Here is a 20,837-nt window from a genome sequence, read left to right on the forward strand (position 1 = left end):
AATTCCAGCCAGGTTTAGGACTTCAGGTAGAGGACTGCTCATATGTCCAGTCAAAAATCCAGTTCCCAAATGCAGCCTTGTTACCCTGCCAGCCCCCAAATTGCCTCCCAGAAATAGCTGAGCAACACTTGGCCAAAGGACTCATTCACAGTGCTGCAGGGGCAGGCATTCACACTGCCACAGGCACCACAGCAACAGCTCCCACAAGAGACATGGCTCTGAGGACCTGTTAGCAGCCAGTAAGCAATTTGCTGGGGCTAAGCCCAAAGGGTACTCACCTGAGGACAATCTTCACCAGATAACAACAGAACTAGCACCTGCTGTCAGTCTAATCATATTTGGGCTTCGTTCATGCACTCAGGCCACAGGCTTGGCTGCTGCTTGGGAGCCAGCCATGTGGAGAAGAGCAGTCTAGCAGCCCATCAGCACCCAACTCTGAACAGGAGGGGAAATGGCTCCTATCTTGTGGGATCTTGGGAAGCCCTAGAGGCCACTATGAAGATAGACCTTACATGACATTAAAGCAATGTAAAAGGATGCAGCAAAGAAAACATGACAATTCAATAAATAGAAGCTTTTATTACAATAGAAAATAGTAAAACTCATGTTAAAATAGAGACTCTTGGTTTTGGACTGCTCAGAAAAGCCTAAGCCTCACTTTCACCTGTCAGTGCCCACCAAGGTCCTGACCCCTAAGCAATGAGCAACACTTCTGTGCCCAAGAGCCTCATGGCTTCTCCCTCCCCAGTGACAGTGAAAGGCTACAGCAGCAGGCTGAGCCATGCCCTGCCAGGCAGCCAGGTGCAGAGGGCTCTCCATACGGTTCAGTACAGCATGCCTTACCCCTTTGTGCAACCAGGCCCCTGTTTGAAAGCTTGCCCCAGGCAGCTTTAGGGAAGCTGTGGATAAGAGGGAGGGGGAAAAATTAGCAGCAGACAATGGCAGCTGCTCTGAGACAGCTGGAGAGACAGCAAATACACTTGCTAGAAGAAGAGCCCAGCATCCAATTACCTCTGGCCTGCTGTTTGCCTAGTCTCACTGCATGTCCCACTGAACATGCTCTGGTTCTGCTCCCTTCTTCCTTCAGTGACTTATTTCCTTCAGAGTGATTCCCTACTAACCCTGAATGAGACTAGTAAACACCACCAAGTTGCAGTTCTGTGCAGTTTATGCAGGATTATAGGGGACACCCTCCACAACCTCCTTCCATGGCCAGCCCAGTGCAGGTGAGTGACTGTGCAAAGCTTGGACTATTGCGTGCTCCCTTCCTCCTCACCAGAAAGGCCTAGGGGCAAGAGTTCAGTAGGTAGCGGAGGCCACAGGACAGCAAAGTCAGATGGGAGTGGCAGACACCTGTGCACCATTGCCAGCACAGCAGCACTCTTGACTCCAAGTCCTGCCTGCCTATAGCTAGCAAGTTCACTCCAGCCCCTCGTGCACAGCTTTCCGTAGCTCAATAGAGAACATCTCCTCCCAGGGCCCACGGATCCACTCCACCAGCTCTGCCAGGAGCTCAGGGCACTCTGTGCGGATGTGCCAAGTGCTCTCCACCTTCAGCACCTGTCAGAGAGAAAGGAGATAAAGGTGGATAAGCAGGGCCCAGCCTCAAAGGTCAGCTGTGCACTGCTATTCCCCAGCACAGATGCCAGCTCATCCCAGTTCCTAAGTAACATCCTCCTGCCTCTCCATGGCCAGTTGTGAAAGTGTCCTTGCATGACTTTTGTACAGCAGCAATATGCTGTCCTCCTCTGCCTCTATGATGCAAGACCCTGGGTTAGGATGAAAGATGACAGCCCCAAAATGCTCTTGGCAGGAACAGAGTCTGAGCACAATCCAGCCCCCTGGATCCACCCCCAGTCTTATGTGCCCCATGACACTCCTTCTGGTTACCTCATCATAAAGCATCAGCTTGATGTCACAGGGATAGAGGCGATAGGTTATGACATTGCTAACACTGCTGATTGGCTGCTTCTCCTTCAACTGGATGTTGCTCTTAGGAGGTGGTTCTGCCTCACCATCCACATCCAAAGGGGGCTGCACCTGCCACTGGTGATTCTCCTCCAGCAGAAACAGCATGCTGCGGGTGCTCAGCAGGGTCACAGGGAAAGCAGATGCCCCTAAAAGGATAGGAGGGAATAGAAGAAGCTCTGCACAGAGCCTGAGTCATCACAGAACCAGCTTTGCTTTCCATTCCCCCTCTTCCCATTCCCCCCCCTCCCCCCGAAATCTTTTCCAGCAGCAAGTGACTGGGTGAACAGATTTATCCAGCTTCCCAACTGAAGAGGGGGAACAGGGTAGCTGAATCCACCTGGGCTTGACCAGCTTATTCAAGCTCATTGCCAGAGCAAGCTTAGCAAAGACCACCACCCAACTGGCATTGTGTCAGCCAACATCCTCATGTGAGGCAGGAAGAGATCCTTTGACCTCTTAACCAACACTTTACCACTCCTTAGTTAAAAGTCATCAGCTCCAGCTCAGAGGCCACCTTTTTTGGCCTGAATTTGTCTGGCTGCAGGTCTGATGGATACAACAGAGAGCACACAAATAAAGTGTAATACCAAGTTGGGATGTGTCGTAAGTATGGCAGAAAGCAAAACAGTTTTGCTAAATTACAGGGAGCATAAATATCATTCAGTTGATTTCAGTGGATACAAATGAAAAGCACTAGAACTTGGGAAGAAGTCAAATGCACAGAAATAGGAAATCACTAGCAGAACTGGCTGAGGTCACAGGGGATCACAAACTGCTATATCAACACATTGCTTTTCTTGTCACAGCTCGCTCTTGGGAATTAGTAGGAGTATCAGAGATGTGATGCTTAATTAGTCCTGTCTACTTGGCAGGGAGGCCACAGCTGGAACAGCATCCAGTTTTGGGCACTATACTCTAAAAAAGGAGAAAAACTGGAGAGTAACAGAAATGCACTTTAAGTTCTCCCTCCCACAGGCTATTTGTGCAGCTTAAAGGAGACCAATAAACATACTTCCCACAGATTCCTTGTAATTCTTGTTCTCTCATAGCTTCCCAATGGCCACCAGGGAAGACGACTGCAAGAGCAGTAACAAAGCCAGTGCACGATTAACAACTACGCTGCTTTTTCTGATGTCTCAAGCTAAGATGATACTGAAATTGTTCACTGAAGACTCAAATCTCAGGTCTAGCACATTTGGCCCTCAACAGATTGGGTGGGCTCCTCCTGTCCTACCTTCTAGGGTTCTCTAGACCTGCTCCTGTTCTCCCAAACTGAGGCAGTGCCTTTCAGCTTCTCACATGCAAATGTGTGCATGACCCCTCAAGTTTTCCCTCATCCCAGGGGAACAATTCAGCCCTTAGATCATTTCCAGCTTCTCAGCAGCCATTTTGAATCATCTCCAAACTTGGTGTGCAAGACCAACTGCTCCCTAGAGCCTGGGCTTTCATTCCAAAAAGGGCTGGGAGACCTAACACTTATAGGCAGAAGCATGCTACTAGCCTACATATCCCAACACTAAAAAACTCTTACCTCCCCATCTTGCTACTGGAACCATAGGCCAGCCCTGTTCCTATACACCGTACAATAAAAACACAAGCATGGAAGTAGACAGCACAAAGTGTGAGAAACTGGGCCACTGAGATCTCCTGTACCTTGGATCAGATAGGCCAGCAGGTAGAAGAAACAAGTGTCATCTACAGCCATGGAGTCTGTGGTCTTGTAGTCCAGCAAGGACCTGGGAGAGACAGTAGGTAATCCAAGGAAGCACTCTGTTCTCAGTCTAGGCTTGCTGTGAGCTCATTCTTGTTCTGTCCTCTTAGGGAAGGGAGGGACTGATCTCTTCCACATGCTATAGCAAAATTCCTCTCTGTCCTGCCACTCTCAGTGCTCCCTGCCCACCACCTCGCCAGCAAAAAAACAAATGCTTCTCACATGGGACCAGTCAGCCCTATGCCACCACCTTTTTCTCCCCAAGTTCTGTTCTGCCCAGGCTCCTCCTAGAGAGCTAGAATCACCCTGCCTGCTCAGTCCATCACCCCCTGTGCAGCAGGCACCTGAGTCAGCTGCCTCAAGCCTGTAACATAGCTTTGCTCTCATTCCAGTGATGCCTCCTACTTTGCTGCCACACATCCCAGGAACTGCTGGAAAAGCAAACATCCTTTTCTATCCCAAACTCCATCCCCTCAGAGGCTGGTCTTACCATAGAGAATGCTGAGGATTCATCTCCACAGTGGGGATTTCCTTCACCTTACTCCTGTGCTTGGCAGGCAGCTCTTGTATGAGATCTAAAGACAGGTAGAAGGTAGGTATCTTTTTACTGCAAGCCCAATGGCAGTATGCAACAGCTCAGGATAGTTCTCTAGTCTATATAGAGACACTAAATTATGGCACCAGTAGGATTCTCTCCCAACTTTCTTCTGAGCTGGTGAGAATTGATTTTGTAACATACATCCCAATTGCAGCCTTCATAGTGCATCTCCAAAAGCAAATCTTCCAAATCCTCCCCATTTCTCTGCTACAGCTTTAACTCTTACATGTCAGTGTCTGCAGGAACTGGTCACAACAGCTCTGGTTCCGGATCAGCAGATTGTAGGAGGCTCTTGGGTTCTCAAACTCCATTCGCAAGCTCTGGTGGCAGAGTCCCACTTCCAGATGGGAAATATCAGACAGGTAGTGAGAGTCATTCTTCTTCAGCCAGTCTGCAGGCTGTCCCCTAGTCACAGAGTACAGCACTCAGCTGCAGCAGACTACCCCACCTCCTCCTCTCCCACGTCACATTGCACCAGGGAGTTTTGCCAGAAGAGCTTTTGCATGTCACCACCTCTCCAGCATAAGGCTTGCACCACCCAGCACTCATGGCCTTGCTTCCGGGTCTCACTTGCCACCACTCTCCTCACCTGATAACCCCAGTGACTTCCAGCACATAAATCCTGAGGTCAGAGGCAACCAGGATCGAGAGGAACTCCCCATATCGACCAAACTTCACCATGGCCACCTGCAGCACAGAGGGCAGGTCACAGTACTGGCCTACCCCTTGCCAGCTCACCCACACAAAGGACTGGCCCAGATACATGTCAGATCCCTTCATACCCCCCAGGCTCTGGGATGCCATTCCAGAGCAGAACTCACAGGGCAGCTAAAAGGATGGCCAAGGACCAGAGCTGCCCATAGGATGTAGAGGTGGCGCTGCAGGAGCTCACCTTGAGGAAGCACTGGAACTCCTCAGAGTCTTCCTCAAAAACCTCCATATCCAGGTACAGCTTCAGGCGATGATCCACAGAACGGAAGTCCCTCACGTTCAGGATGCCATTTGCAGCTGAGGAGAGCAAACGGTGGCATCAGCACTCTCCCCACTGACCAGAGGCTGCTCAGTCACGTAGACTGGCAGTGAGGCAGCACTGTCACCCCTTTGCACGCTCGCTTGCATCAAGTCTCTCCTCAAGAGAGAGGATCAGAACTAGGGCTCTTCAGGCCACAGATCTCAACGCAGAGACATGAGGGGACTCCACCACTTTAACACTTGCTCTTTCAGATGTACAAAGCCTTGGTCTAATCCATCTTCAACCTCTGCCCAGCTGTTTAGTCACAGGGGGACACCACTTCGCTTCCAGATGTGGCAGAAGGGCAATTCCACACCAAATCAAAAAGACATTTCTCATTTCAGCTAGTGTCAGCTCAGGTCTCTGACTTAGACCAAGGTAGGAATAAAAGGGACCAAGAAAACTGGTAAGGAACCTACCTTGTATAAGTGGTTGGTTCATACAGTTGCATGACAAATACAACAGCTACAATACTGACATGCTAATTGCCGAGTGTCCAGTGGCCTGAGAACAGCGTTCCACCACCCCCCCCCCCAAAAAAAAAGGCCTGTTCTCCACAAAGAACACTACATCAGTCAAATTATCCTCAACAGAACTTTTTCATGGTGTCAGTTCATTAAATTGGTACCCTGCAATTTGACACAAAACAAGAGACTGCCTTACCTCATACACTTCTGTGAGTACACAAGACTAAGCATGCTGGTCCTAAACATTGGTCTTATACTGAGTCCTCTTCAGAGACGCAGCAGTCTTGACAGGCCAGGGGAGACCTCTATAGATAAGAGGCTCACAGGTTTACAAATCAGGGCCAGAGAGCAGTTGCAATAAAAGCCACTTGGGGGGCTGAAGCAGATGACCTCCAGAGGTCCCTTCCAAGTTAAGTTATTCTATAAATTACATGCTGAAGTCCAAGCAAAGGCAGTCTCTGCCACAACAGAAATCCAAGTCCCTTCACATAAAGCTCTTTGTGCACCTCACAGTAACTGCAAGCTCACACAGCCAGCACACAGGCCCTTCTTTGGGAGAGGCTTTGTCATCTCAGTTCACAAATATCACTGAAGTGAACACAAGAAGCTGTAGATCTATGAACCAGAGCCTCCAACAGACGTGCTAACCTTACACTGCACTTAAGCCACAGAATAAAGACAGGGACTATTGTGTGTAGCATTCTCCAAAGGTAACACTCCAGCTGGCAGCTCATTAGGACCACAGGAACCCAGCATGCCTGTGATTGAGCAGTATGGCTCCCAGAACAAGGGCCTACTACCCAAAGTCTGAGCAATGCTACTGATTAGGAGCTGATTCAGTTTTCCCTACCTTCAGGCATGAGGAAGGAACAGAAGAAGGGTATGAAGTGCTCTGCTCACAAGCACAATAGCCACTGCCTGTGCTTGATGACCCCTTTTCCTGCATTAAACAGGAGGCAGTGCAGACTGCAAGCACCAGACAGAGCCCACCACCAAGCTGTGCACACCACCCCTACACCCTGTACAGCTCCTACATACTCACGAGGACTGAGATTCCAGGTTTCCTCTGACTCGGAGTTCAAAGACAGCTGAGAAGGAGTGGGCGCACGAGAGACACTGTAATGGTAGCTCCCCATCAAGCTGCCCCCGTTGGTGTCAGTGTGACTGAAGGACAAGTACTGCTTTTTCATGCCCAGCTCCTTCTTCCCACAGCCCCCATCTGAACTGCGAGAACTGGAATGGAGAGTGCTGTCGTGCTCGCCACTGAGCTCCGGGGTTCTGGTGCCGTTGCTGGTGTCCAGCTCAGAGCTGTCCTCCCCACCAATGTAAAACTTCCCACTCTCACTGGTCAGGGCAGATGCTTCCTCTGTGCCTTCTTGATGGCTGCCTCCCTCCAGAACAGATTCCGACAAATCCTCACTTGTGCCATCAGGGCCAGGTGGCAGAGATGCACTGGAGGACATCTCCAAAGGCAGGATGACCACATGGTCACTGGAACAATTGGGACAGGCTATGGGTTCGCCAGGTGCTGCGGTATCTGTGAAACACTTCATCAGGGATAGAGCAAAACAAGAACAGCTCTCCCCCAGCAAGATTTTCACTTTTTTTTCTGCAAACCACAAGCCATCCCCTTCAAAGTAGACAATAGCTCAGTCACAGCCTGACTTCAGCACCTTGTTGAACAGCTCTATCCAGAATCATATCCTACACATCTCCCCTCTCAAATCAATCAGAAATTCTGGATCAGTGCCAACACCCAAATAAAATAACCCTGCTCGGAAATAGAGTGGTTAGTGTGGGTTGTAATTGCAACCGATAACCTACATCAGGGCTTTGGCTCATCTCTGTCCTCCGTTTCATATCCACAAGTGCTCACATTGCCTTTGAAGATCAAGCTTACCACCAGTCAATCCAACCTTCCTTAGTCACCCTCATCCCTGGCTTGGCTTATCCTCCAGTTCGCCAGCTCATGAGCCTGCTGTGCCCATTCTCTAGCAGCCCTCATTCCTCCTGACCCTCCTTCCTGACACTCACCTCACCCACACCACACTAGACTCTCAGCTGGAGCTTGGGACTTCTACTACCCTGGAGGAAGAAAGTGTTCTGGGGTGGAGAAAAGCACTATAGACAGGACAGCACTTCTGCCTTCACTGCAGAGTCCTCCAATCCCAGGTTACTTCCTCAAACCAGTAGCATCCTACAAGCTAAGGCTAAGCACTCTCCATTTCACATTTAAGCTGAGAAAAGCTTTGAGAAACTCAAGTCAGAAGATGCCTAATCAGCACTAGTAATAGCTCAGACAAAATACTGCATGTAGTTTCAGACACCCAAAGAAAAATGTGGACTAATGGGAAACGGTATAAAGGAGACCAGCAAGAACAACTGGATTGTAGGAGATATGACTGACAAGCAAATTATCTACGGAGTTGAGCTTATTTAGTCTAGAGGAAAGAAGGCAGGACTAGTGGCAGGGGTGGGGGGGAGAACAGCTCTCAAGTACAAAGAAAGGAAAAAATAATTCTCCATAGGGGAAGCAGCAATAAGCTTAAGATTACAGTCAGGGAGATTTCAGCCAGGGTAGCGGTTGTTTTTCTGACGACTAACAGCCAAAGTTTTATCTGAAATAACAAAGCAGATTGTCCAGAAACCTCCATTAGCAAAGGTCTTTCAGAAAGAGCCTGTATAGCAGAACTGACCATGCTTTACATATGACAAGGGATTACAGGACTTTTAAGGCCTCTCCCAGACCTAAGATTTCCATGGACCATCTGCAGTTTTCCAGCACCCCTATGTTCTCGCACACTTGAGGCCATCCACAACAGGGTACTGTTTGCTTAAACAGTAAAACAGTGGCTTATTCTTGGTAGCAGACAAGCAGTGAGTGCCTCTTCCCTGACAATCCAAACATGCCAAGTCAGAGTGTATCCCACAACATGTTTTAATTCCAGTGCAACCAAGGCATTACCCTCTCCTATGCACGCCATGCTCTGCACCACAGCTGCCACGTATGGCCTGCCTTGGCATCAGATAACATCTTTTTTCTGGGGACTAGGTCCTACCTTGATCTGAGGCAGCTAGGGTCTCCAGTGTTTTGGCATCTCCAGCCTCTGCAGAACACAGACCTTGTTGCCAGGAAGCCAGAGACTGGAAAAACTCCTGCTTGCACTTCAGGCACTGGAGCTTTGTGAATCCCTTCTCTTGGCCTCGATTTCTCCGATTCTCCTCCAGAGCTGGCATCAACACTTCAAGCACAGACTAGAAGTAGCAGCACAGGGAAAGAAAAAAAAGAGTGCTAGCAGGCAGACTAAAACTGTCCTAATAAAAGCAGGTCTCTGACATTAGCAAGTTTCCTCACATGCCTCATCACAGCATTTCAGACTGCAAGTGTGCAGGGCCATATCCCAGGCCAGCAGTGCACAACAGCTAATCTGTGAAAAACCTGCCAAAGGCACCAAACTTCACTGCAAAAGACCAAGACAAACCTGTTTGCAGGTCTGTGTCTTGCACCTATATATTTAGAGGTCTCAAGTATCCCATCTGTTTGTGTCTTTTCTGCAGCACCTTGCTTAACTGTTTTTAAACAACAGTGCCTCAGGAAAAATACTTGGATTTGATAGCAGAGTCACTATAGCAGCTGTGTAGAACACAGTTGCCATAGCATGGATACTCTCGCTGTATAGAAGGCTAAGCACAGGTCAGAGCATCACACAGTATCCAGGAAATATGCCACACGTGCGTAAGACAAGGTCACTAACTTTACTACTAGAACTCAGCTCCTCTTTTCCCAAGGGAAGGAAACTGCAAAGCTTTCTCCTTGACAGCACCTTTTATGCTTCAGAAGCTCCACTACCCATGGCCGTGCTCACAGAGCCCTCCACAGGTCATTTGTGCAGCAAGATAAATCCTGAGAATACAGTCCAGACATGAGCTGCCCAGCTAGTAAGAGGAGGTCAGATGCACACATGCTCTGAGAACAGGGATTCCGATGGCCGCAAGAATCCAACGACTTTCTAAAAACACTGCCTTCCCCCCACACACTTCCCCCGTTAGCCTCCCCACCTGTAGACACTGCTCCGGGCAGTCATCAAGCACCACATATTTGCGCTTCTGCCGGTCCTTGCGAATGTAGCTGAAGTGTAATGTGAGAACAGGGAAAACTCGTTCCAGGTCCTGCAGGAGACAGAAAACATCAGTTCCAGAAAGAGGGCACAGTATCCAGGCCACAGGCCACATTCATTTGCAACTGTTGGAAACATGGCCAGAGCTCTGGAATCTAGTAAGCCTTGAATAGCCCTCCCAGAAAGACCTTGATGGTGTTTAGGAGTCTGGTAAAATGGGCTGAAAAATTCAAGCTGTATGAAGTGCTGAAGACAACTATTAAGTTTTAAGGCCCAGAAGAATGTGTCTCAAATGAAACACCTTGTCAGGAAGGTATTTCAGAAGAACAGCATGCCACAAACTTTTAAGATGTACAAGAACAGGAAGAAAAGTGAGTTGGAGCTTTTGGGAAAAAAAAGTGTTTTAGAAGAGCTTGTGATCAAGTTCATGCACGCATTGAACATGTTCTTAAAATCCGACCACGAGAAAAGTGGTTTCTAACTTCCCTTTCTAAAAACCACAAAAACACAATAGGGCTGGCAGTACTAAAGCACACACCTAGAGCAGATGGAAAACTGCCTACTGAGCTATCAGTAGCTCTCCAAAAAATCACACAAGACCTAACTTCAGTGCTGCACTGTCAAAGAAAAAGTGCAGTCCACAAAGAGCCCTCCACGGCTGGGATATCCCACTGAAGAACAGATGAGAAGGAGGTTGCCTTCACTTGATTTAGGCTCCTCTTGGGAAGTCTCTCATTCCTACGTGCTGGAACAAGTCCAGCCATAGTCCTTTTAACTCTAGTTTTGGAATAAAACTGGTGCTGATTTCTGCTGCATTATCACAGACATCCTAAGCAATACACATGCATGGGGTTAAAGAGACTCAGTCAGGCTTTACAGGCGCTATAAAAACTACAGGGCACTCAGTGACAGAAGCCCACATCCAGAATGCTGGTCCATACAGGGATAACATGCCAAAGGCTCACACAGAGACATAACTCACCATCCTCTTCCAGTTCATCTCAGAGGTCTCCATCTTCTGCAGGCACTTCAGCTCCAGCTTGTGGAGGACTCTGGCAGCCTTCAGCTCCACCTCAATCACATGCCTAGCTGTGACCCGAAGGAAGATCCAGTCTGGCTCCGGGTCGCCTTCACTTTCTATTTGGCTCACCAGCACTGGCTGACAGAGGTCCACTGCCAAGCAAGGCAACCAGAGGTCAGTACACACAGCAGGCCTTCAGGCCCAGATTGTGTCTCGCTGGGGATCAGTAGTCCCACCCAGTCCTCTGAGGCAGGCTGTGACTTGGGGCAACACACAGATAATAGAAGGCATATGGATGCCTATCTAGGCATAAAGCTGCAGAACTACTATATGCAAAACCAGCATTAAATCAAGGCAGCACTGCAGGTACTCCAGCAGCAGACTCGAGTCCTATTCTCTCTGCTCCCTCCCCTCCTTTCCACAGGTAGCACTGTGGCAACCATCTCTGCTTCAGCTGTAAGGGATACAAAGTCAGTGGCATTCCTCCAGCAAAATGCTAGCACAGAGGCAGCCATACCTGACTGCTTAGGAGGTGTCAGAAGTAGAGCAGACAAGGCAGAGAAAGTTGTCTCAGCCTTGATGGAGGTCTCCCAAGACAGTGTCCCCAGTATGATGAAGCTTCAGGGATATTACATTTGATCCATTTATTCTATTATCACCCAAGCCTTTAAACACAGCAAAAGGACCCATTTACCTTCTGTCTTCTCATCTTCTTCCTCTCCAAGCATTAGCTCATCGGCCTCCTCTTCTCTCTGTTCTTCTCTCACAGGGACATCCAGCTGTAGGTCAGGCTCTTCTTCCTTCTCAGCATCGTCCAAAGGAGGAGAGGATTCTTTCTGGAACACTTCGGGTTTTCCTTGCTCCAGGCCAAAGCTCTCACTCAACAAGTCCGTTGCAGCAGGTCTGCCTGCGATCTCATCTGCAGAATGGCTATGGCAGATGACAGGTACTTGGTCACGCTCCTCCAGGTGTCTCTTGTACCGCAGCCAGTCAACACCAAAGCGATCTCTGAAGCTGTCCATACGCTTCATCTCCTTCTGATGCTGTAGGACGAGGCCTGCACAGAGAAAACCTTGGAAGTATGGAGACAGCCACCATCCCAGAGCACACACCTCTGACTGTGGGCTGTTCAGTTGCTGTGTTACCAAGGAAGAAGACAAGCCTCACCAGCAGAGAGAGGTAAAGCCTGGGACTCATGTTCTGTGTCACTGGGCTCTGAAATGCTTGCTCTGCGCACTTTAACTCTTCCCTGGAACAAACAGGATAAGAATAGTTGGGAGGCACCAGAACAACTGAAAACAGCATCTGATCACAGGCTCTGCCAGGCAGAAGAGTGCATGACCGCTCCTGGCTGTTCCAGTGCAAAAACATCTCACAAAACACTTGTTACAGTAGCTCAAGACTGACTTTAAGCCAAGTCCCTACCTAGCACACACCAGTGCAGAGGGCCAGGACCAACCAGTCAGTACTAGACAACATCCCACAGCACAGGACTTTCACACAGAGCCATCCCCCTCTCCCAACAGGCCAGCTACAAAGTTAAGATGCTACGTCAGTCCCAGACCTTGCATTTCTTCCGAGTGAACCTGACAGCCACATTCTCTGCTGGGGACTGACTGTCGCTGAAGTCTGCAGCACAGGAACTGTCCAGAGCACTGCGGTCCAGTGCAGTCTTCTCTGAAGTAGATGTGTGGATCGACTGTGACACACTTTGCACAAATTTTGGAAGGTGCTAAGCCAAAAGAAGAGAACACTGTCAGCTGAGCATGAAGGTGATGCCGGGTAACCAAGCCACAACTCAGGCTGAGAACTTCTCTGCTCATCACCCCAAACATCTACCGTCTCAGTAGAAGTGGTGACAACAAACCCTGCCTGGCTGACTCAACTGCTTGTCATGACTGCTCCAATTTAACTCAGTCTATGCCTTTCTTAAAAGCAGCATATAGGGAATTGACAACTGTTTGTTTTGCTGACATGTAATTCAAGTGTCAAGTGCCAGATAGCACCTGAAAGTGAAACAGGCAAGGCTCCAAATTCTGCAGTGGTGCATAGGACAGAACAAGCTAACTGATCAGTCCAAACAATTACTAGGAATCAGCACAAACTGAGCCAAAAAGAATTGCTTCAAAGAGGCAAGGCAGTCAATACAGATTAAGTGGGACACATGAGGATGGAGAAATGTGTCCGACTTCCCACCCCCAAAGCCAGTAAGGTCAGTTTACAGCACTGTACTTACCATTAGGTCTGAGGAAGACAGTGGCTCTCCATCCAAGAGGAACTGTAATTAGAGACCCATTTGCAGTCAGCTTCCACCTGTCTGGCACTTGTCCAGGACAGCATCTACTGATTCCTATTCCCCTTCAGACCATCCTAGGGTTGCGTCCTTGGTACATGATCCTTGCACAAGACTGCAAAGACTACCAGAAGCAACCCTATTCCCACCTATCCATTAGTCCTTCATGTAGCTACCTGACTTAATAGCATACAAGGCCAGAAGGAACCATTGTGGTTTTCCTGTTTACGGACTTCAGGAGTCTCAGAAACATATCTAAGGCAATTTGCAGAAGTGATATGACAGAGACCCTACTGCAATACTTCATGAATTGTCTTGAGGACTACTCACCTTCACCTCAAAGCTTACACCCTACTTCTAGGCTTAGTCTAACTGAGCTCCAGTAACCAGGAGCTAGGAAGCCCCTGCTTGCCAGACTGAAAGCACTAAGCAGCACACTACTCCAATGTAAACTCTTAAATTGACCAAGTCTCCCTTATTCTTCCCCAAGGACTTAATCAGATGAACATTTGGAGTCTCACAGTAAGGTATATTTGGCCACAAAGTATGGAGCAGTCCTGAAGTAAAACTTTCCTAACAACCAGGAAAAGTAATCTATTTCCTCCCCTGGACACAAGGTTTCATAGCAGATGGGCACAAGAGCACTTTGACAACTTGTGAAGTGTTCAAAGGATGAATGGCAGAGGATTTTGCAGGTTGAGTAAAAGGAAAGAACCCACTAAATAAAAAATAATAATAAAAAAAAAACCCCACACACAGATTAGAGAAATTTCTACAAAAAAGAAGGCTCAATGAAAGCTTGTTTCAAGATACAGTTTGATGACAATGAATCTAGCCATTTGCTGCTACCATGAAGGGCATACCAGCTCTGCAATACCTCTCACCCATCAGCAAGCACTTTTACTTGCTAAACTGCCAGAACACTTTCTTTGTTGGCCCATTTATTTAAAAGCAGGCCACCAAGGACTGATTTAAGCACCAGAGTGCAAGGAAAACAGTGAAGACACCTGGCTCGGAGCAGAGTGATGAGGGGGAAAAAAAGGAGGTGGTCACCACTGCCAAAGCAGTATGTGATTAGGCAAGGTGGGCTGAGTCAGTGAGTTCCTTGATTGCAAAGCCCAGCTAAATAGTCGCTACCTGGCAGGAACAGAGTAAAGTTTTGGGACAATCAGAAACCAAAACTGATGAAGTAGACAGGAAAGAAGGGTTAAAACCAGAGGCCTTGCAAACCTAAGATCAGTACTGAGCTCTGTCTGCCCTGGGCTAACACACCTCACTAAAATTTAAGCATAAATTACTCAGCCTTCATCCTTGCACCACTGGAATCAGCTTTCAAGTTTCCAAAATACTTTCTCTTCATTTACCCCTGTGCTTTAGAACACCCTAATCCTTCAACCCCAGGGGCGGAAGGCATATAGCCAATACTCACATTGGAGGAGGCTGCCCTGGGAGACACATGTACAAGTGTTGCAGATCGGTGGTTTTGATGGAAGCATAATGGGTTTCCCTCCAAGTGCAGCTGAGTGAGGAAAATAGAGAAATATTTATTAGAAACAGTATTCTGTACCTCAACCTCATCTGCCCTATGGCTCCAGGACTTCTGTCTGCTTCAGGAAATGTCCTTAAAGTGGAATGATGAAAAATCCAGGAGAGGACTAAGCTTTTTCAATGTTTCCTGAAATTTGTTCAGCAGAGAATGAAATTAAGTATTTCTTATTCATGCCCCCTAAATCGACAAAAGCCTTTCCTGTACTGACTCCAGAAAGTGTTGAGAGAGCAGTCCTTTGCAGGCTCTTTTGCTTCATGGGCCCTAGGGCAAATGCAGTTTTCCTTCTTCAGACTTCTCTGAACACCACAGATCCACAAAAGAATTAGGTGAGGATCTTTACAGAACTTGGTAGTATCAAAATTTGAAAGGTAGAACAAGGAGATGGGAATGAACATAGAGAAGAAAGGTTAGCTTGAATGACAGAGCAGACTAAAATATAGGTGTCTCATCAATGCTCCCCTACCAGCTTTCCTCATCAAAATTAAATGCTCAAGAGCTGAATTTAATTTCCAACACTCTTCTTGCCAAGCAGCCTCCACCTTGCAACCCCAGACCATGACATCTCCAAACTACCAACCCACTAGGCTTCATGCTTACCTTTTTTAAACAGTGCAGAGTAGACAGTGGTGCCAGCTGGGCATGCTCCAGTAGCAGGTTATAGGCCACATCCAGGTGCTGCAGATTCACCAGCTGTTCCACCCCTGCAAACAAAGCAAGAAACCATCAGCATGCCAGAAGATATAACCTCAGAACCCTCCCCTGCCCCTCTCCCCCACACTGAACACTAGTAAAAATAGCTGTGCCCAAGATTTCAAGCTGTGTTCCTCCTGGAAGAGGGAAAGGCCTCCAACTCAGAAGCACTCCTCCCCCTTGGGCTCACCATTAATGCTGTCAAGTTCATTGTTGCGCAGGATCAGAGTCGCCAGCTTGGATCGGCTGAAAATGCCAAGGTTTGGCACCTTTGACAGGAAGTTATAGGCCAGATTGAGGTACTCTAGTTCTGTAAGGGTCTGTTTAGAGAGAAGAGCAGCACCAGATCAGTTGAGACCTTAGCTCAAAGCCTGATCCTGAACTCAGGCAGGGCACTAGCCCCTACCTTTCTCTCCATCCCCCACATATAGCAAAAAGCAACAGCAACCTGCCAAGGCCACTTACAAATGTGAGTTTTTTGGACTATTTCTGCAATAAGACTTCAATGTTCACATCTGGAGCAGTTTGCCTAGGGGCACTCAACATGATCCAACTCCTCTGCAAGATTTGTTAGGAGCAGCTTTCCCCTGCACCATCAACTTCACAGGAAGGGACAGGATGCCCTGCCTAAGCAAAAGGCTGGACTTGCTATGACAAGAAGCACAGTCATCCTTCCAAAGAAAAGGAAGTCAGTGAAGTATTGTGAGCTTTACTAACTCCAAAAAAAGCTATTTCAGAGCTTCTCTCAAAAGAAGCAGATCTAGCCCAGCACAGACAGGATTTCAGCGCTGTTCCCCAGAGACACAAATGCCACTGTGACAGACGACCACCTTTCTAAAGTAATTGGCAGGCAATTTCTGAGACCAAGAAGGAAATATTACTGGCAGTTTGGACAAACTGAACAACAAATCCTGGCTACACCTACTGCACAGGTTACAGTGAAGTCTCAGCCACACTGGAGAGGTGACGATACATACAGCAAAGGTTCCTGCCTTAGAGCGGATAGGGAACACTGTCTTCTCTGCCCCAATGAGGCAGGGGGTGCACAAACAGGAAGAACAGTTTCAAGGCTGCAAGCAGAAGCTCCACATCACATGCCTGTTAAGCCGTGTCTCCTATCTCTTGTGGCATACTTCACCTAGCAGGCACATAGCCTAAGACCACTTTAGTAGCATGCTCTCCATACACATATGCTGGGGCTCAGCCCCAGATACTTACCGTTAAATAGTGCTCACAGTCCTGGACCTTGTTGTGACTCAAATTCAAGACTCTAAGCACATTCAGTAATTGCTGATGGAAGAAAAGAGACTAGATCAGATCCTACAAGAGTCTCTACTGCAGCATGGAAAGCCTGTCCTGCTGGGAGAGGCCATGAAAGTGAATGCTGCCCACTCCCACCCAGACCCGTCAGCATCAGCAAAAGAGTGCCCAGTTCCTGGCCATGATCATCTCCTCTCTTCCATTCAGTCATGCAGGAAGCATGCTCCACTCACCAGTGAGTCATCCAAGGCAGTGATCGAGTTATAGCTGAAGTTGACAGTCTGCAGTTCCAACCAGGGGAGAGCACAGCTCAGATCACCACCACATGCTGAAATGATTTCCTAGGAAGAAGCAAGGACCCATTCCTTCATGAGTACCAGCTGTACTAGTGATGAGTACTAGCTAGTAACAGCAGATGAACACAGAACAGCTAGTGAGAACAAGACTAGCAGTTTGCACCTTAAGGCCCCTGCATTGCCTTCAGAAGGAATGACATTTAAGTCACTAATTTGAGTATTTGGATGTGATGGGAGCTCCATGGCTAAATATTTAGAAAGAAGGGGAGATGCTTCTGCACTCTCTACTCAAGTGACAATACTTATTCTAACATGTTACAATTAGTAAACTCTGAATTGTAAGCACAAAGATTCATCATTACAAAATCTTTTCCAGACCTTCCTCAAAGCACGGACGAAGCACCAGAGCATATGCTCTGGTCAAGCAACACAGGCTCTGGCAGACAGAGGACACCACAAAGCACTCCCCATCAGCAGACCCTCTTCCCCAGCAGGCAGTTGGTCCTGTGCTGCAGATACAATCCCAGAGCCCCATTGCTAACACAATCTACGTTACTCAGTTCTCCATTGTCAGAGCTTGCATTCATGTCTCAAAAACCTACTGCGAACCAGTGCAGATGAGACACAGGGGCACAGCATTCCTTCTATCAACTCTAATTAGAGACTGTTGAGGTGCAAACAAATAAACCTTGATTGGCTGCAGGTCTTTGAATAGGGAAATGGCCTGACACACAGAACAATCACTTAAGTGACACAAACATTGGTAGGAGCCAGAAATTCTCGAGAAGCTAAAGAGGGGACTACACAGCGCAGAGCACAGGTGCAGAACTAACAAGGGATATTTCAGCATTAAGTCATGAGTAGGACCCCAGAGCGGGGAGAGAGGAAGCCATACACAGCATCGATTGATAAAACAGTTAACATCGTCTCCCACATCTTCCCTGCTTGAAAGGTTGTAGGATCCAGACAGTCTTCCTCCTGCAGTTTTCCCCATGGGGTCTGCAGAGACCTCACTCACCTCCAAGGTACTGATGCATTTGCAACAGGTTAGAGATTCCAGCTGTGAATAGACTAATCGCAGTCCCCGAAGGCAGTGCGGAGGGACAGACTTCAACTGCAGCAGTGACGAGAAAGCAAGGAGAACATACATTATAATATTCTCATGTAAGAGCAGCTGCCATCTCAGGCCCACCTCTGCGAGCAATCTCCCATCTCCCTACTGCAGCAGGGAGCCCTTCCATTCCCTTCCTTGTTCATATCCAGGCTTTACCCCAAGCAAATGTTGCAGAAGTTTAGACTTGGCCTTTTAGGAAGGCCACAAAAGCCTACCCACTTTTTAAGAGCAGAGGCATTCTGCAACCACAAAACTAAGATGTTGCCACACAACAAGGCTCAAAGCCAGTTTTGCCTCCTATACTTACTTCCAAATGCCGAAGGGACTTGAAAGGGAAGATCTTCACAGCAGATTGCAAAACACAGTTTGGATCATGAACAAGCTACAGAAACGGGAAAAGAAGTCTTGCATAAATCTCAATTTGTGCTGCAGTACTGCCATCCTGAGGCACTGATTGCAGCATCACGAATAGGCCCCTTCACCTCTAGTGTTCACTAATAGGTTCTCCCCCCACCTGCTGGCATCAGCACTGACTCATTGCCCTGAGGTTTAGTACAGGTCAAAGAAAAAGGTATTTTAGCTAGCATGAGACCAAGGACTGCCAGATCATATTGCTCCATTTCCTCTCCCCTGCCCATATGGCTTCACCAGAAGCCTGTGGTTTCAGAACCGCAAGGAGGTCTGACAGCTGGATTCCCCATCAGCCACCATCAACAAACCTACTAAGCGGAGAAAAATCTTACTGCTATAGCTATGTTTGCCAAACAGCTGAGCTAAACTAGCATGCTGGTGGGAGGTGTGCATGTGCATTTCACTAGAGCACACCAACTAAGGCGAATCACAAGCAAATACAATGGAAGATAGAGCTGGCCCCCAAAACACTGATAGCATGAGACAGAGGAACCTACAAACTCACTCCCTGCATCCTGCAGTACAGCCACAGCCTCTCGCCACAAGATAGCGAGGCCGTGTTCATATTAAATCTGGCTTCTTATGCTTTCTACAGCCATTGCATAAACAGCACTTCAGACAAAGTGAATACTGAATGGTTAACGCTCCTACTGCAGCCAGAGAACAACTGGAGAGACCACCTCTGCCAGCTACATCTAGGCTCACGTAGAAGTGACTCATCAGGTGCAGAACATAATCCCAAGACCTCATCACCACTACAGCTTCCACCGTTACAGCTATGACAGTGATGAATCACAGCACTGGCACTTGCCAGCACTAATGCAGCATGTTGAACAGGGCCATTTGTAGGGGAAGCTTGTGCCGAGAGCTCTAATGATCAGTTTTAGCAGGTGCCATCCTTGATTTGTGTCCTGGCAATTTAATCACCTTCTCTCCTCTCCCTCACTACCTTAAGAATCTAAACAGGCTGATAAAAAGTGCGAGTGTCTCTAAGCAAATCAGTTACTGCATGGTCAATGGTAGCTTCCCCTTCTTTCAATGCTTGTTATAGTAAAAGGCTGTTAATTTGGTTAACACAAGCACTCACCACAACATCCTCCTGACTAAGCTGTCCTGCCTTTCCTTGACCTGTCAGAGCACCTGTGAAAGCTGCAGAGCCAGGGGAAGCCTGCAGCCTCCACAGGCTCTGGGCCCCATGCAGATCTCCAGCTTCATCACATTGCTGTTAAAACCTCCCAACAACATTTGAGTAATGAACTCCAATCCGTCTCCTACTGAAAACACTATAAAAGGCATCATAGGCTGTAGTGCCAGAGGCCTGAGGACTCCATTATGACATCTCCTCAGTGGCACCACAGGGCCTAGAAAGAGCTGGTAGAGCTGATTCCCTTTTCCCTTTGAGTCCCACTTCACCTCTACTATCCTCCTAGTGGTGCCCCAGGGCCAAGTATAATCACATGCAGCCTCATAGCATGTGCCACCTTTCAAGAAGTCCTCTGAAACATCCTTAGCACCATGCTTTGATTTCTACTACAGCCTTCTTAAAATTCATTTAAGGAGGACGTGTTGTTAGCGATTGCCTGTGCTGTGGAACAGATCAGCCAGAACCATGGCCTAGGCAAAAGTATGTCAAACTCAGAAATAAGAAGTGGAAAATCCCAGATTAGAGGGGGAGACGATGCCTGGGACCGGCTCTGCTCGCACATCCCAGTCCTGCAGCGCTGTGTACGCAGCCACGGCTCGGGGAGCGGCGCCGAGCTCTGCCCGGACGCTCGAGCGCTCCGGGAAGTGGCCGATCACTCTTCCCACCGCCGTGGCGTGGGGACGCCCCCCGCCGCCCCAGGGCTCCCGGGGCCGCGCGAGGCCGGCACGGACCTTCAGGGAGTGGGTCTTCTGCAGGACGTCGAAGAGGAACTGCGCCTGGAGCAGGGCGGCCGAGTCGGCGGGGTGCGAGGGCAGGGCGACGAAGCCGCGGCCCTGGTTGCGGGAGCCCAGGTGCTGCTCGAAGACGCGCGTGAGGTGCTGCAGCGCCGGCGCGGGCAGCCTCAGGGTGCTGCGGCCGTCCAGGACCACATCCCCTACGGGAAGGCACAGCGCGGCGCCCGCCGTCAGCGCCGCCACCGGCCCCGCAGGGCCCCGCGCCGGGCGCCGCCGCCACTCACCCGCGTCCTGCAGCAGCCGCGCCAGGCCGCGCACCAGCGTCTCCGCCGCCGCCATCTGCCGGGGACGGAGGCCGAGCCGGTCCCGGCCGCGCCGCACCGCCGCCACCGCGCACTTCCGCGTTCCCGCAGAGCCGCGCGCTTCCGCCGCGCCACCGAGCGCGCCG

The 20,837-nt window shown here is 48.9% G+C and overlaps 1 protein-coding gene across 3 annotated transcripts; it reads right to left on the minus strand.

Annotated features, from left to right (window-relative positions):
* Nucleotides 1-559: 559 nt before the first annotated feature.
* On the minus strand, nt 560-20,837 carry STK11IP (serine/threonine kinase 11 interacting protein). Of its 3 annotated transcripts, XM_064514828.1 has the most exons (24): nt 20,674-20,837; nt 20,387-20,589; nt 18,408-18,482; nt 18,005-18,100; nt 16,924-17,031; nt 16,649-16,720; nt 15,621-15,750; nt 15,338-15,441; nt 14,621-14,710; nt 13,135-13,176; nt 12,463-12,630; nt 12,066-12,147; nt 11,593-11,955; nt 10,860-11,050; nt 9,819-9,929; nt 8,819-9,014; nt 6,802-7,296; nt 5,173-5,288; nt 4,870-4,967; nt 4,507-4,685; nt 4,173-4,257; nt 3,625-3,707; nt 1,891-2,117; nt 560-1,560 (listed from the first exon to the last, which is right to left on the minus strand). In XM_064514828.1, exons 1-24 carry the CDS (start codon nt 20,726-20,728, stop codon nt 1,420-1,422), a joined length of 3,510 nt encoding a protein of 1,169 aa, XP_064370898.1. In that variant the 5' UTR covers nt 20,729-20,837; the 3' UTR covers nt 560-1,419. The 3 variants fall into 3 exon arrangements, 2 of the variants coding, with proteins under 2 accessions (XP_064370898.1, XP_064370899.1); XM_064514829.1 differs by lacking the exon at nt 6,802-7,296; XR_010389963.1 differs by lacking the exons at nt 560-1,560; nt 1,891-2,117; nt 3,625-3,707 and having other exon boundaries at nt 4,507-4,617.

Source organism: Dromaius novaehollandiae, chromosome 7, assembly GCF_036370855.1.
Source record: "Dromaius novaehollandiae isolate bDroNov1 chromosome 7, bDroNov1.hap1, whole genome shotgun sequence".
NCBI classification, from domain to species: domain Eukaryota; kingdom Metazoa; phylum Chordata; class Aves; order Casuariiformes; family Dromaiidae; genus Dromaius; species Dromaius novaehollandiae.